Source organism: Apus apus, chromosome Z (genome assembly GCF_020740795.1).
Source record: "Apus apus isolate bApuApu2 chromosome Z, bApuApu2.pri.cur, whole genome shotgun sequence".
Classification (NCBI taxonomy): Eukaryota; Metazoa; Chordata; class Aves; order Apodiformes; family Apodidae; genus Apus; species Apus apus.
In genome coordinates this window covers 25,136,354-25,149,838 of record NC_067312.1, presented here as the reverse complement: position 1 = coordinate 25,149,838, position 13,485 = coordinate 25,136,354, and the positions used below count along the sequence as shown (strand labels likewise).

The window sequence follows — 13,485 nt, the reverse complement described above, 5'->3', positions numbered from 1 at the left end:
TGGATTCTGCTTTCCAGAATCGCTTGAAGTCTAAGCTTTTACCTGGGTAATTTTTCCACCCATATATGTAACAGCTCTGAAACCACATTAATACATATAAATTAAAAGCTACAAGGAGTTGGTTTTCTTCTAGAATCACATGCTAAGGTTGGAAGGGACCTTAAAGATCATCAGGTTCCAACCCCCTGCCATGAGCAGGGACACCTCACACTAGACAAGGCTGCACAAAGCCTCATTCAACCTGGCCTTGAACACCACCAGGGAGGGGGCATCAACAACCTCCCTGGGCAACCTATTCCAGTGCCTTACCGCCCTCATGGGGGTAAGGATTATGCCCCTCTTCCTGATGTCTGACCTAAAACTAGCCTCTTTCAGTTTTAAACTATTACCCCTTGCCCTATCACTATCTTCTCTGATGAAAAGCCCTTCACCAGCTTTCCTGTAGGCTCTTCCAGGTACTGAAAGGCCACTAAAAGGTCTCCCTTCTCTTCTCCAGACTGAACAGCCCCAACCCTCTCAGCCTGTCTTCATAGCAGAGGTGCTTCAGCCCTCAGATCATCCTGGGGGCCCTTCTCTGGACCCTCTCCAACAGCTCCATGTCTTTCCTGTGCTGAGGGCTCCAGAGCTGTACACAGTATTCCAGGTGGGGTCTCACCAGAGCAGAGGGGCATAATCCCCTCCCTGGCCCTGCTGGCCATACTGCTTTTGATGCAGCCCAGGATGTGTTTGGCTCTCTGGGCTCCAGCACACACTGGTGGCTCATATCAAGCTTCTCATCTACTACCAGCCCCAAGTCCTTCTCCTCAGGGCTGCTCTCCAGCCATTCTCCCCCCAGCCTTTATTTGTGCCTGGGGTTGCACCAACCCAGGTCATTTAAGTAATTCTAACAGTAATTCCAATAGATAGGTAGCAGTTACCTGACATACTAACAGTTCCAGTGATTTTACAACTGTTCAAATTTGTATATGTTGGTATAAAAAAAGAATTGTTTTAGCTATACATCCCACAATTGTGTTCACAGTCTCCATTAGCCATAACCTGCAACTTTCAACAGAAAATGAAGTCACCCATGTGAGAACAACTTGTTCTAGTGTTTGCAGCACAGAGAGACAAAAGAGATTTCCTACAATCCCATCTGTCTCTTACATCTAAAATTACTTCTATGTCATAGTGGGGCCAGCGGTCAGTTCAAATTATCAAAGCAATCGCTTAAAGGAAATGCATCAGTCAAATGTCACACTGAAGAGTCAAAATAACTTTTCTTTTTGAACTTCCTTCAGCAGAAGAGGAAGGAAAAGAATTTTTAGTCCTCAGCATGGCTTCCAGAAATAAGGCTCTTGGGAGGCTGAGACCTGCTCTTGAAATTTTCTTTGCCTATTCCTGAGTGCTTTGTTTAAAGTAAAATTTACCCTACTCATGGAACCTGGGGACTATGGAAAAACAAACCCCACAAACAATTCTAGTCACAGAAGCACCTACAGAAAGTAGAAAGTTAAATCATGAGACACTCAAAGAGCTCTGTAAGAGTTATACTAGCTGGACCTGACTCCTGAAGAGACTGTTTTGTGTAATAACATTCCACTGACAGCTCCCAAGTTCCAGAATGATTGTCCTGGTTTGAGCCAGGATGAAGCCAATTTTCCTTTTACTGATTTCTTTTCTTCAGTGAGCTCTCTTTTAAGTAACAGCAAGTTTTCCAGCTAGCGGACTGGTAACACTGGAATGTTTTATAGATACTGCTGAGACATCAAGGACACTCTGCTCTGCTTAGGACAGTAAAGGAGCAGAAGAGTCATATCTGCAACCCTACCGCAGTGAGGAGCAGAGTAGACAGACAGCAAAATTGGCCAGAGATATTCCATACATATACATTCCATACACGTGAGACTCTGTATAAAGTCAAGGATCACAGAAGTCAAGGCATTTTCTTCCTGCTTCTACTCCCTTCTCTTCCATCCATGGCTGGTGCCCAGGGAGAACCCCATCCATCCACCACCATTGATCCCCAGGCCCGTGCATCCCTGACCCTCATAACTCTGGCCCCAGGTCCTGTCTGCTCTGCCGCTCCCTCTGGCAGCTCGGGGACATGTTGGGACTGCTCACAGCTCAGGAGATGTCCTGGGAGCTGCTGGGGGTGAGGGGAGGCAGTAGGGGTTTGCACATTCCTGCACATACTTGTATATATTTGTGAATATTTTCTTTTATCATTAGTATTTAAAGCTGTCTAATTTAGTTTTCAATCCAGAAGGTATCTCTCCTTATTCTCTCTCCCTTCCCTATCTGGGTGAGACATGGAGGGGATGGAGAGCATTGTTGTCGTTGGTTCAATTGCCAATCCTGAGTCTAACTGTGACAATGATTAATGGCACAGCACCTGTGCCAGATCCAGCCAAGATATTGTGGCTGTTGGGTTTTATCTACAGTAACGTCCTTTCCAGAAAAAGCACAAAGAATCAGAAGGTGTTTTTGCCACAAGCTCATTCTTCAGGATTCTATTTTGATTTGGTAGATTTGGTCACCTTTCTCCCACACTCAAATGAACCCGCCATAATAATAAAAAAGCGAAGAGAAAGAAGAGCCGAATCTGCCTTCAGGGAACTTAGAATTGACTTTTTTGTGCAATATTCTTTGGTAACTGGTAAGAATATACAACACAATCAATTATTGATTTACTGTGTTGCTATACCCGATTTGATCTTACCAGCTCCTTGTATTACTTAGTGACTTGCAAATTAATTTCACTATATATAAATAACAGAAGGCTTAATTATAAAACTAAGCCAAATTAGAGGCCATTTATCGTAAAACTATTTAATATGCTTTTTCAGTTAGGCATTGATACACTAAAAAAATGCAAAACATTCCAGGCTTTCAGCACCCTCTACAGGCTAACTGTTTTGATGCAAGTAAACATGTAACAGCGATACTGTCATCTACAATAATCACAACAGCACATTTCAATAAAGCTGGCATTTTGAGAAAAAACAGATAAACATGTAATTATAGGCCATAAAGAATTAATTTCACAAAAAAAGGAGAAAATAAGCAGCCAGTGGCTACAAGAGCCTTTTGAAGTGCTTCAAACAAGAAGCACTTCAAACTTCATTGTTATGAAATCATGTCAGCTAAATTCTTGTAAAAGTCAACTCCCACATACTTTTTAATGAGATCTTCTCTGTATGGATCTCATTAATAAAAGATTAGGAGGTCAGAAGGCAAACAGAACATTTAGCTTACCATCCCTGTTGGACAGCAGACATACGAGGCCATTAAGACATGTGTCAGTCACTTCAGTGATGTTAGTTGCACATCTGCCTATCGCCTGAATTGTAGCTGCAGCAAACTGTTTATCTTGGCTTTTCACGTAAGTCTAAGAAAACAGGATTTTCATTAGTCACTACCTAAGTCTTGTAAACCAAAGACTTACCATATTATCCTCATAAAGCAGACATACTGTATACTAAGTTCAATCTAGAAAGTGACATTGCACATTAGAAGGGAAGTCGCGGAAGCATCCTGACTGCTGGCAGCCCGCTAGTGACGTCGCTGATTCGCGACAAGAAGTTATACCTTTTTCACCTCACTATCACTTTTAGAAGATAGTCTCTTGCCAGCTTTGGTCACCTACAGCTATGTTAACCTCTGATTTCAAGAAAGCTTGGGGCAGGAGGCAATTACCCAAAACCAGCAATTAGTTTGTGTGCAAGATTGGAGGAGTTGATGAGCTTTCTCTTCAGAGAGGCTTCAGTTCATTTAACCAGGAGCATCTGTGAAACTATGAATAACCTACCTGCCTGAGAACCAGCACCTTTCAAAGAAATCCAGTCAGAGAACTGAAGCAATGGAAATAGATGTCATAACCAAGGAGGAAAGAAAGAAGGACAGGCAGAACATCTTGCTGATACATATACAGATTTTGGAGATATTACTATTTCATCAAATGACACACATAAATTAGACAATAAATGCAAATGGTCAAATATTGCTAAAATTAAGAACCTATCATCTTGCAATGTACAGCAGCAGTCAGTTGGTAGAGTTCATTTAAAAGAATTTGGAATAATTGAGTATTCCTCATAACTTTTTTTTTTTTTTTTTTTTGTAGCTGGGAAGACAGTGACGAACAAAATTTGAAACTCCTTTCCACATATAAAACACTCTATTATCCATCATGTGATGTGAGACAGTTTTATTTGCATTCCACTGAACATTTTATCCTGAAAAAGACTTTCACTTGAAAAATTTAAGACTAAGAATCTAGATGAAACATCCAGTAATGGAAAATCGTCCACAAAAAGCATTTAATATAAAAATAATAGACTTTTGCACAAACCTGAAATTCTCGAAGCAGAGTTGATATATTGGCTTCATTTGCTAAATTTGTCAAGATTTCAAGCTAAAAGAAAAGAAGCAGACATTTTATCAAAAGCTAAAATAAAACTACAACATATATACTATAATTTTATTGCATATAAACAATAGATAATACCACTAATAATTTAATAGACTATACCAGATTTCAGTATAAACTGGTAGCAGCATTGCACTCTGGAGGAATATTCTCCTTGCAAGAACATGCAAGGTTTTCAAAGCACAACTCTAGAGTTCAGTGACCCATTTTGTACAAGCTCTAGCTTTAGTACTGCATTGCATATCAAATGGCCCTGAAATACTTCTGGCATCATGCTTTCCAATGCTATACAACAGGCCTTAGTGTATAAGAACCATGTGACACTCTAAGAAGAAATGATGGAAATCTCAACAGTAGCTGGGGGGAAATAAAGAGTCTGTTATATTCAGATAAACTGCAATAAAAGACTTCTAAACTCAGAAAGAAACAGTTTCATCTATGAGACTCCTCAGATCTTAAACAACATCAATAACATCGAAGTCTGAAAGGCCTCTTCTTTTCTCATGGTGAACAGTGATGATATACAATACTTGGCATAGATGCTGTACCTCCAGGCTGTTTTAATTTCAAAGAAGAATTCCAATACATTAGTATTGGACCTGAATGACGTAAACTGAAGAAAAGGACAGCTCTGCCTCTGAACAGAGAAGTTATGCCTCAGAAATCTGCTGGTGTTTTTTGAGTTGGATGCACACAGACAGGGATACTTAATGGATGCAGTCCACTTGAACTTCAGAACCAATTTGGTAAGACCTGTCACTAACAGCTCTTAAAGATACATATTTGGCATAGCACTCAAAGCAAGTGGAAAAATAAAAGGGAGCAACAGGCAGGGGAAAAAAGGGACTATTTTGCAGTACATGAAGGCTGTCAATGGAATCCCACAAATACCTTTGTTGGCCTTTTGCTTTTCAACATATTAATGTGTAACTATGAAAGTAGTAAGACAGGTGACAAAGTTTTCAACTTTGTTGATGTTACAGGTTTCAGAGAAATGAAGACAACAGCTGACCAAGAAAAGCTGCATTAAAACTTTAACTATTAGGAGACTAGTTGATAAAATAGAAAAAAAATCATGTATAGGTTCATGTATATATTCATGTATAAATGTAAGGTTCATAATTACGGAAAAAAATTAACTGTTCAGAAAATTATAGGCTCTGAGGTGATTACTAGTAATCCTTGCTGATTATTACTAATTATAACTGAGAATATAACTGGTTAAAACAGATAACTCCATGAAAATGCAAGTTCAATGCTAAGCAGTGATGAAAAAAACAAAGAACTAAACAGATATCAAAACAGTGCAGCAGATGAATTCCAGGGTGCTCCTACATCTTAAACACTGCCATTAAATCTTGTCCTCCTATCTCAAAGCAGACAGGATGTAACTATGGGAGTACAGGCTGGAAAAAAGCAAATAATTTTTTAATGTATTTAACAATGTAGGTCATCTGAAATATTTCAGCCACCAAGAAAGAACTGAGACAACTAAAGGAAAAAACACAATTTCTACTTCTCCACCTCTTCATATTGTATTATCAGTTAATATAGGAATTGAAATATATCAACTTTCAATTATTTCACAAGTGACTTTTCCTGGATAACAGTTTTTACAATCATCAAATGTGGTGAAGATATTTTTGTGTCCAAATGCTTCAAATATACTTAGATTTAGTGTTGGACTAATAAAATATAATGTGTTAGGCACAGTCATCTTGGACTGTTCCACTCTGTACATGTAACAAGGGTATCATGGATGCAAAATGAAAAGAAGGAAAAAATACTGCTTCATTAAAAAACCTGTACTTCCCAATCCCTAAATACAAGTGCATCTGAAAATCTAAAGGAAAACAAGAGAAATGTCACATAACAGTAGACAATGTTAAGCTATTGTTTTGTCAAGGTTTTAATGTCAAAGACTAAGAACAGACAAAACAAGATGACAGCCATAAGCACGCATTGAGACGTGGCCTTGAGGAAAGCTTTAAGTACTTCTCACACTGAATGCTGACTTCAAACCAAGTTTGGGACTCTAACACTGTCTCATTTTGTTCAGTGAAATAGATTTAAACTCCTTTTAAACCAACAGTAACAAAGACACTGTGTTTAATTTCTCTCTATTTGAGAAGATTCTTCTTCCCATGGAAACAGTCAAGCTCTAAATGTTTGAATGGGTGGTTATATATAAATAGTAATATTGTATCATTGAAAGGTACCAAAAGCTGTAAATGAAGAAGAACCCTTCTGCCCTGGCAGAAAGAGAACTTTCAGATAGTGTGACAAGCCTGAAGGACACTTTTGTACTTAACTAAAAGCTACAAGTCTACATTTCTTAGTGAAAAAAGGGAACAGCACAGAATTATTTGTGCCATATCAATGCAAGAAAATGCTGCCTTCCTGCTACAAACAGATTGGTCCAGCAGTATATAAACATTTTGCCTTTAAACTCACCTTGAGTGTTTTGATCATTGTAGGATCAGTTGATCTAACATAGAAACTCTTCAGATAAGGTTCAAACATGCCCTGAAAAGCAAAACATATTTAAGTAGCTCTCCTGTGCTTCATACCAAATGTGATTTAGAAAATTCTAAATAGGGTATACCTTTCTCTGTATTGACATAGTGGCCATATTTTGCAGAACAATATACTGCACTTCCCTAGAATTTGAAAAGAAAAACAAGAGTTATTGTGGGAAATTACAGATACATAGAATAATGCAACATGGGGAAGAAAGTCCAATTCTATTTGAATCCAAAGTTAGTTGTACATTTGACTTGGCACAAATATAGAAGGAAAAAGCTTATAGGTAACAGTTGTAAGTTCATTACCTGCTTCACAGATATTAAACCAGGCTCTCATTTTTAAAAACTTTAATATGCAAAAAACCGCACCACTGCAATAGTGCAGTGTTTCCTGTAGGCCTCGGGTCTTCGTTTAAACCAAAAATTCTGGCATTTCCAGAGATAGCTCACAAAAACGTTACATTTTGTCCTTACATTTTGACACTTGAACTTGAGTTTTTGTTCTCAAGCTGAGAACAAAAACATCTGCAGTGTGAAAATACCTGTGCTAGTAGCTAACGCTTGCACAACAACCAAGAATTGCTATGACTTTTTGATCTTAAAAAAAATTCCCAGTAATTGTCAAAAAAGGCCAGGGTTTCCTGTGACTTAAAAACATACACTGGCAGGCATATAAATCTATCAAAAAGCAACACTTCAAGACTATATGTGTCAGTGACAGACAACAGAAATTCTAGACACAAAAACATTAAACATGTTTGGAGGATATTCTCATCATTAATGTATTAGTTCAAAAGCAGGAGTGAGCAAAAAGAAATCTGAGTACTAGTCTAAAGCTTTTAAATGACAGAGTTTCTGCCACCAATTGATTAAAAACTAAGTAATAATTCATATGCAATTTTTCTGAACCATGGGTGCTTGAATTCTTTCATGATGCAACTCACATAATAGTAGATAAAATATTACATCCATTATCTCCTCTTAGTCAAAACTGTCTAATAGCCCTATAGTAATTACAGCTGTTGCTTACAAAGGAAAGTAATAATATAGAAGTACTTAATATCTTTAAAACCTATTTTTGTGTAATTCTTACATGGGTACATAGAAATAGTCAGCTGCACATGACGAACCAAGACTGGAAATTGCTATGAAATGCTCTTCCAAGCACTCTCACCCTAACTAAATTATAGCATACTAATTTAAAGGCCATAGGCACATAACTTCAAGGGCAAACAGCAAAAGCTTATTTCAAAGAGGCTCTAAGAGCAAAAGTGTTTTGCGCAGACTGGTAAGAGAGAATAAACAAACCATTCAACATAGGAAAATCAGAAGACGAGCACAATTTTATACACTAGTTGAGATAGAAGAAAGATGTGACTTCCTTTTTTATTAAATTTGAGTAAAAATGAGCAATAAAAAATGTGCAATATCAAACCTTTCAACCTGTGAGTTTAGCTCTATACATTAGGTGGGGGGACTGGAACTAAATGATCATTAAGGTCCCTTTCACCCTAAACCATTCTATGATTAGTTATGTGTGAGCTGTGTTAAGTTTACAGAGAAAGAGCTCTATGGTGACTGGGCTTACAAAAGTAAAAGCCCACCTAAGAGGCATGATTTTGTCAGACACAACAGAAGTTGTCACTTTTTTTTAAAAGCTTTTTGTTCGTTTGACATGAACAACTTCAGAAAAAGCATTTTTACAGTGATGTTCTAGCCAAGAATACCATGTGTAGTTTGAAAGTTATTCTGAAAACACTTTAAAATTATGTCTTCTATCACCCTTTTGATGCTTTTCATACAGATACATGGCAGTTCAAAACCTAAAAACTTCAATATAAAGTGCAAGGAAAAAAAATACACATCTGAGGACTCCTTTAAATGCCTGTAAAGACAGTAAGGAACTCCAACAGAATTAAATGTCCAATAACTTCCCCTAACTAAAAAAATCAAGAAACTATGCAAACTTATTAATACTGCCTCTATTTGTATGCTAACTAGGCAGCCATGATACTTCTGAGAATCAAAGTTGTAATTAAGGATTAAACACTTGCAATACTGAAAAATCACTGGATGTGATACCAAAAATAATAGAATTAGTTTTAATGATCTTCATTTGTTGAGTAAAAATTAATATTACAGGACAATTTAAGGACAAAACTCTAACAGCACAATAGTGATATTCTTGTAACTAAAGCTAAGTAAGTACGTAGGAAAACTCACAAAAAAGTAGACCTAGCAATGTAAATTCTGGACTTGACCTACCTATTACTACGGAGTAAACGCACCAATGACTTAGCAACAATACCAGCTTCAGATTTTGGTGCCAAATGCCAGTAAAGCTGTGCAACTGCCATTACCACCTACAAGAAGAATATTCAAAACAGTGTGTTAACTTCAAAATTGTCATAGTAACTATCACACTTGTTCCACAACTGCAGAACTACCATCTCCTTTTCAGAAGAAAAGTGCATATTCACATTCTTTGAAATCAACAAGCAAAAAAGAGAAATGAAAACTCTGTGCAGTGCGATGCCAAAAACATCTAACATACTTGTTCTTTGTGTGAGATGAGGAAACACTGTACAGGAATTGAACAGTGATTTCAGAAAAGGCTGTTCTCCAACAGAATCATTATTGTAAAACTGCATTAAATTTGTTTCCAAAGTCTGCTGTCAGACTATAAGTGGTTTTGAAAAGAGCCACACATCAGTCAGAATCCAGAAATATGTTCTAGGAAGAAACAAACACTTGATCTGTTCAGCTTATCAAGAACATGATGCAGTATTTGTTTCTGCAATAATATAAATATTCATTATTATCGAAAGTCTTTTCCCAAAAGACATCAAGTCTTGATTAAGAGGACAAACTCAAGTTAGAAAAAAATTCTACGACCTGAGTAATGTCACAATGATTCACCATAAGCATGGCTTTTTCTGGTTCTAAAGAATTATCTTCATCTTAAAATCTCATGGAAATACTGCAGAGCATCTATCTCGTGATGTCGCATCTATCCTGGAACCCTGCCGCTGCACCGACGCTAAGAATCTGGCTTGGATTAACAAAGAATTTAGGCATATAATTGCCTATTTTTAAAATGTGAAAACCAAAGGGACACACAACTTAATGAACCAATAACAATTATGTTTTCTTTGTGCATCTGTATCACCAAAATTGACAGTTTGTACCATCCTAGTTGCTGAGAACTTGAGCGTTAAAAGCTAGGTAAGATATAGCTATCATATGCCACGGAAGTTGGATTCAAATGTTCTCCTGTATTCTCTGATATTTTGTTTGCCATTAGTATTTGGAGAATACGTCACTTTCAGTTCAGGTGTTTTACGCAGAAGCTAAGTGAATTTCAAAAAAGAAAGAACCACCTACAGGTTACTAAAGAGTAGTATCACCACTTTTATACAGGTTTAAATTTCACTGTTCAAGCTTTTACATTTTCTAGAAGCATAGATATTAAGTAGTTTAACATCTTAATCAAAAAGGAATTTGTCATACAGCAGAATTTCGGCTTTGAAGCAAGGGCTTTGTATTTCGTAACAGCAGCCTGTGATCTGGGTCCATAGTATAGGTGTTCTTCACTTTTCGATCCTTCTCTTTCTGTTCTTCATCAGAATCATAGAAATTATTTTCATTATATTCTTCCACCGCCTCATCATGCTACCACAAGACAAAATGACAAAAACATACACAGATTATTTCAATCAACTAGTTTTACTAATTAAGGAAATAACATACAACACCACAATTTCATGCAAGATTTAGACACTTTTTAAAAAGTAGCTATGGGCTCTTCTACACCAATTTGCTTAAAGCAGTGCATATACTGACACAAAATTAGGTTAAAAATGTATGTAAAATTTCCTCAGAAATAAGATGAACTGGTAAGTTCAATACCTTCATTAATACTCTATAAACTAGATTAGATATTAATATTTTTTGGACTTAAAGCCTATGATCTGAAATTGACATTTCTGAAAACAGTCAGTTGTTTATAATTACCTCTCTTTTGAAAGCTTAAAGCAAACCATATGCATTCTTCCCTCATTAGCAGTATATGAATTAACTATTAAAAATAGCAAATCCCAAAAGAAGGGACAGGATTTTTTCTCAGGAAATCAGACAGGGAAAAAAGTTACATATCCTGCCTTTCTCTTATGAAGCACAAACCCTTGAGTTGTTTAAATAAAATTATGAAGTAACAGTATAGTCACTTCAAAAATAAAACAACACAACACACTCAAAACAGTCATTAGAGTTTGAAATATTAATAAATTAAGTCTTTCTTTTACCCCAGAAGGCTAAACGTCCTGGTCTGAGGCAGGATGAAGCCAATTTTCCTTTTACTGATTTTTTTTCCCTTCAGTAAGCTTTCTTTTAACTGGTAGCAGAGCGTTCTGGCTAGGAATGATAACAAATGGTGGAATGTTTTTCTAACTGCTGGGGCTTCAAGGTCACACCTTCACTCTGCCAGCTTAGACACTATGGGGAGATCTGTGACCCCCCCCACAGGAGGCTGAATTAGACAGACAGGAAAGTGGGCCAGAGATATTCCATTCCATATATCTACATAGGCTCAGAGGAAGGTCAGAGATCACAGAAGACAACTTCCTTCCTGCTTCTTCTTCCCTTCTCTTCCATCCATGGCCGGCGTCCAGGGAGGACTCCGTCCATCCATCACCATCGACCTCCAGGCTTGAGCTCTCCTGACCCTCATCACTCTGTGCTCTCTCCAGCAGCTTCGGAATTTTTCGGGTCTGTTTGCAGCTCAGGAGATGCTGTGGGAGTTGCTGGAGGTTGGGGGAGGCAAGAGGCTTTTGCACGTCTGAAGATATTTGTATAGAATTGTATAGATTTTCTTTATAATTGGTGTTTAATTAAAGCTGTATAGTTTAGTTTTCAATCCAGCCAAGTCTCTCTCTTTTTCTCTCTCTCCTTCCCTACCTGGGTGGGAGGGGGAGGGGATCGAGAGCGCTGTTGTCAGACCTGAGTCAAAAGGTGACACTAAATAAAAGAATATAAAGGACTATTCTGATTATGTAAAACTGAGAAATTAAAACAAATCTTGTAATTTCTGATGTGGATTTAAAAAATGGATAAAGAATGAATTGTTTCAGTGTGCTTATATTTAACTAGCATTAAAAAATCCACAAACCTAAAGAAAAATAAAGATTAAAACCTTTATGATCAAAATAGAATGTCAGATCCTTTCAAAGATCCAGATTATTGTGATCTAGATTATTAGCACTGAGAGCACTCAACATTACAAAACTTTGGAGGTAAGATACTGACTTCTGTAACTGTTACATGCAAATGTGTGTCTTTCCTAAATTCTTCCATTTCACTTTGTCACCAGAACACCCGACTAAGACAAAGAGCACTACTGTGACTAGGTGGAACTATTCACATTACAATGGGCTCGCTGGTACCAAGCGCCAATCTGTTGTCTTTCTCTCAAGTGCATAGCCAACTATTTTAAACAATATCCAACTCTACACTCTATACACTGGTTTATGGAAGGTTAATTAAGTCATATATATCCAATTGCTGATTTTTTAAATAACGTCATATATTTTGAGACAAACATATATTTTTAATTCTAGCTGGCAGTAGCAAAACAATCAAAATTGAATGTAAGGATAACCAGAAATAAAAATAAAGACTTACTTAATAAGTCTTAAAAAACTAGGCAGGATTAACTTTGTTGCATGCTTTGGTCAAAACTTGTGTAGTGAAAGAGCCCCTTGAGTAGAGGATGTTGGGGGCAGGGAAGATGTGACAATAAATAATGCTGTACTTTTATTCTGTTTTTTATTACAATTTGAAAGAACACTCAAAACAAAACTTTCCTTCACATTTCTACTGTTTTTTTATTATTTGATGCCAATAGGGCACTCTGCATTTTGTACAGCAACCTTGTAATTCTTACGCAACAGCAAGCCAAGTACTTTGCTCACATTTCTTTCTATACATCTTTGTGGCAGTCACCCTTCTAGACTGAAAACTCAGGATGCTAAATCAAGCAAACTCCTTCCCTTGTGTACAGGACAGGCAACTTGAAAGCAAAATTCCTGATCCTAGTGCATCTCAACCCTGCACTGAAGAAGATTCCTCAAAGAGAAGAAGGAAAATTCAGTCTTCCTTCATTCAGTCTTCAGTATCCCTGCCTTGAATACTAACAGGCACACACATCAGTATTATCGAACTCAACAGGAATACAGAGTTAGAAGTTGTACTTAACTCATTAATCACTGTTGTAAAGAAACAGCTTGAGCTCTGACATTTTCACTTTCTGTTTTAAAGAATTGCTGGTTAGAAATGTATTTCCAGTACAGTTCCAAATAATTATAAAGCAACTTATGCCTCTTTTGAAATTTTTTTAAAATTTAAATCCCATTAGAGTCTTTATATGGAATCACTTCCTTTATACCCTCAGAGAAGTATTAAAACGGTCTTTTCGCATAATCATGTATTCTATTGTTGTTGCAGAATGTTCCTCTTCTCTCAAATCTGTTGAGAACTGGCATGAAATAATTA

General features: G+C 37.1%; 2 protein-coding genes across 5 annotated transcripts in view; one reads left to right on the top strand and one right to left on the bottom strand.

Annotated features, from left to right (window-relative positions):
* Positions 1 to 13,485, top strand: part of SCAMP1 (secretory carrier membrane protein 1) — a 186,931-nt gene that overhangs the window by 10,228 nt on the left and 163,218 nt on the right. The window lies entirely within an intron of this gene.
* Positions 1 to 13,485, bottom strand: part of AP3B1 (adaptor related protein complex 3 subunit beta 1) — a 211,450-nt gene that overhangs the window by 81,790 nt on the left and 116,175 nt on the right. For all 4 annotated transcript variants that reach the window (XM_051641898.1, XM_051641897.1, XM_051641899.1 and 1 more), the window contains 6 exons: positions 10,447 to 10,608; positions 9,202 to 9,299; positions 7,017 to 7,071; positions 6,866 to 6,937; positions 4,334 to 4,396; positions 3,238 to 3,370 (listed from right to left, as the gene is read on the bottom strand). In XM_051641898.1, coding sequence (XP_051497858.1) covers positions 3,238 to 3,370; positions 4,334 to 4,396; positions 6,866 to 6,937; positions 7,017 to 7,071; positions 9,202 to 9,299; positions 10,447 to 10,608 — 583 coding nt within the window. The remainder of the gene's footprint in view (positions 1 to 3,237; positions 3,371 to 4,333; positions 4,397 to 6,865; positions 6,938 to 7,016; positions 7,072 to 9,201; positions 9,300 to 10,446; positions 10,609 to 13,485) is intronic.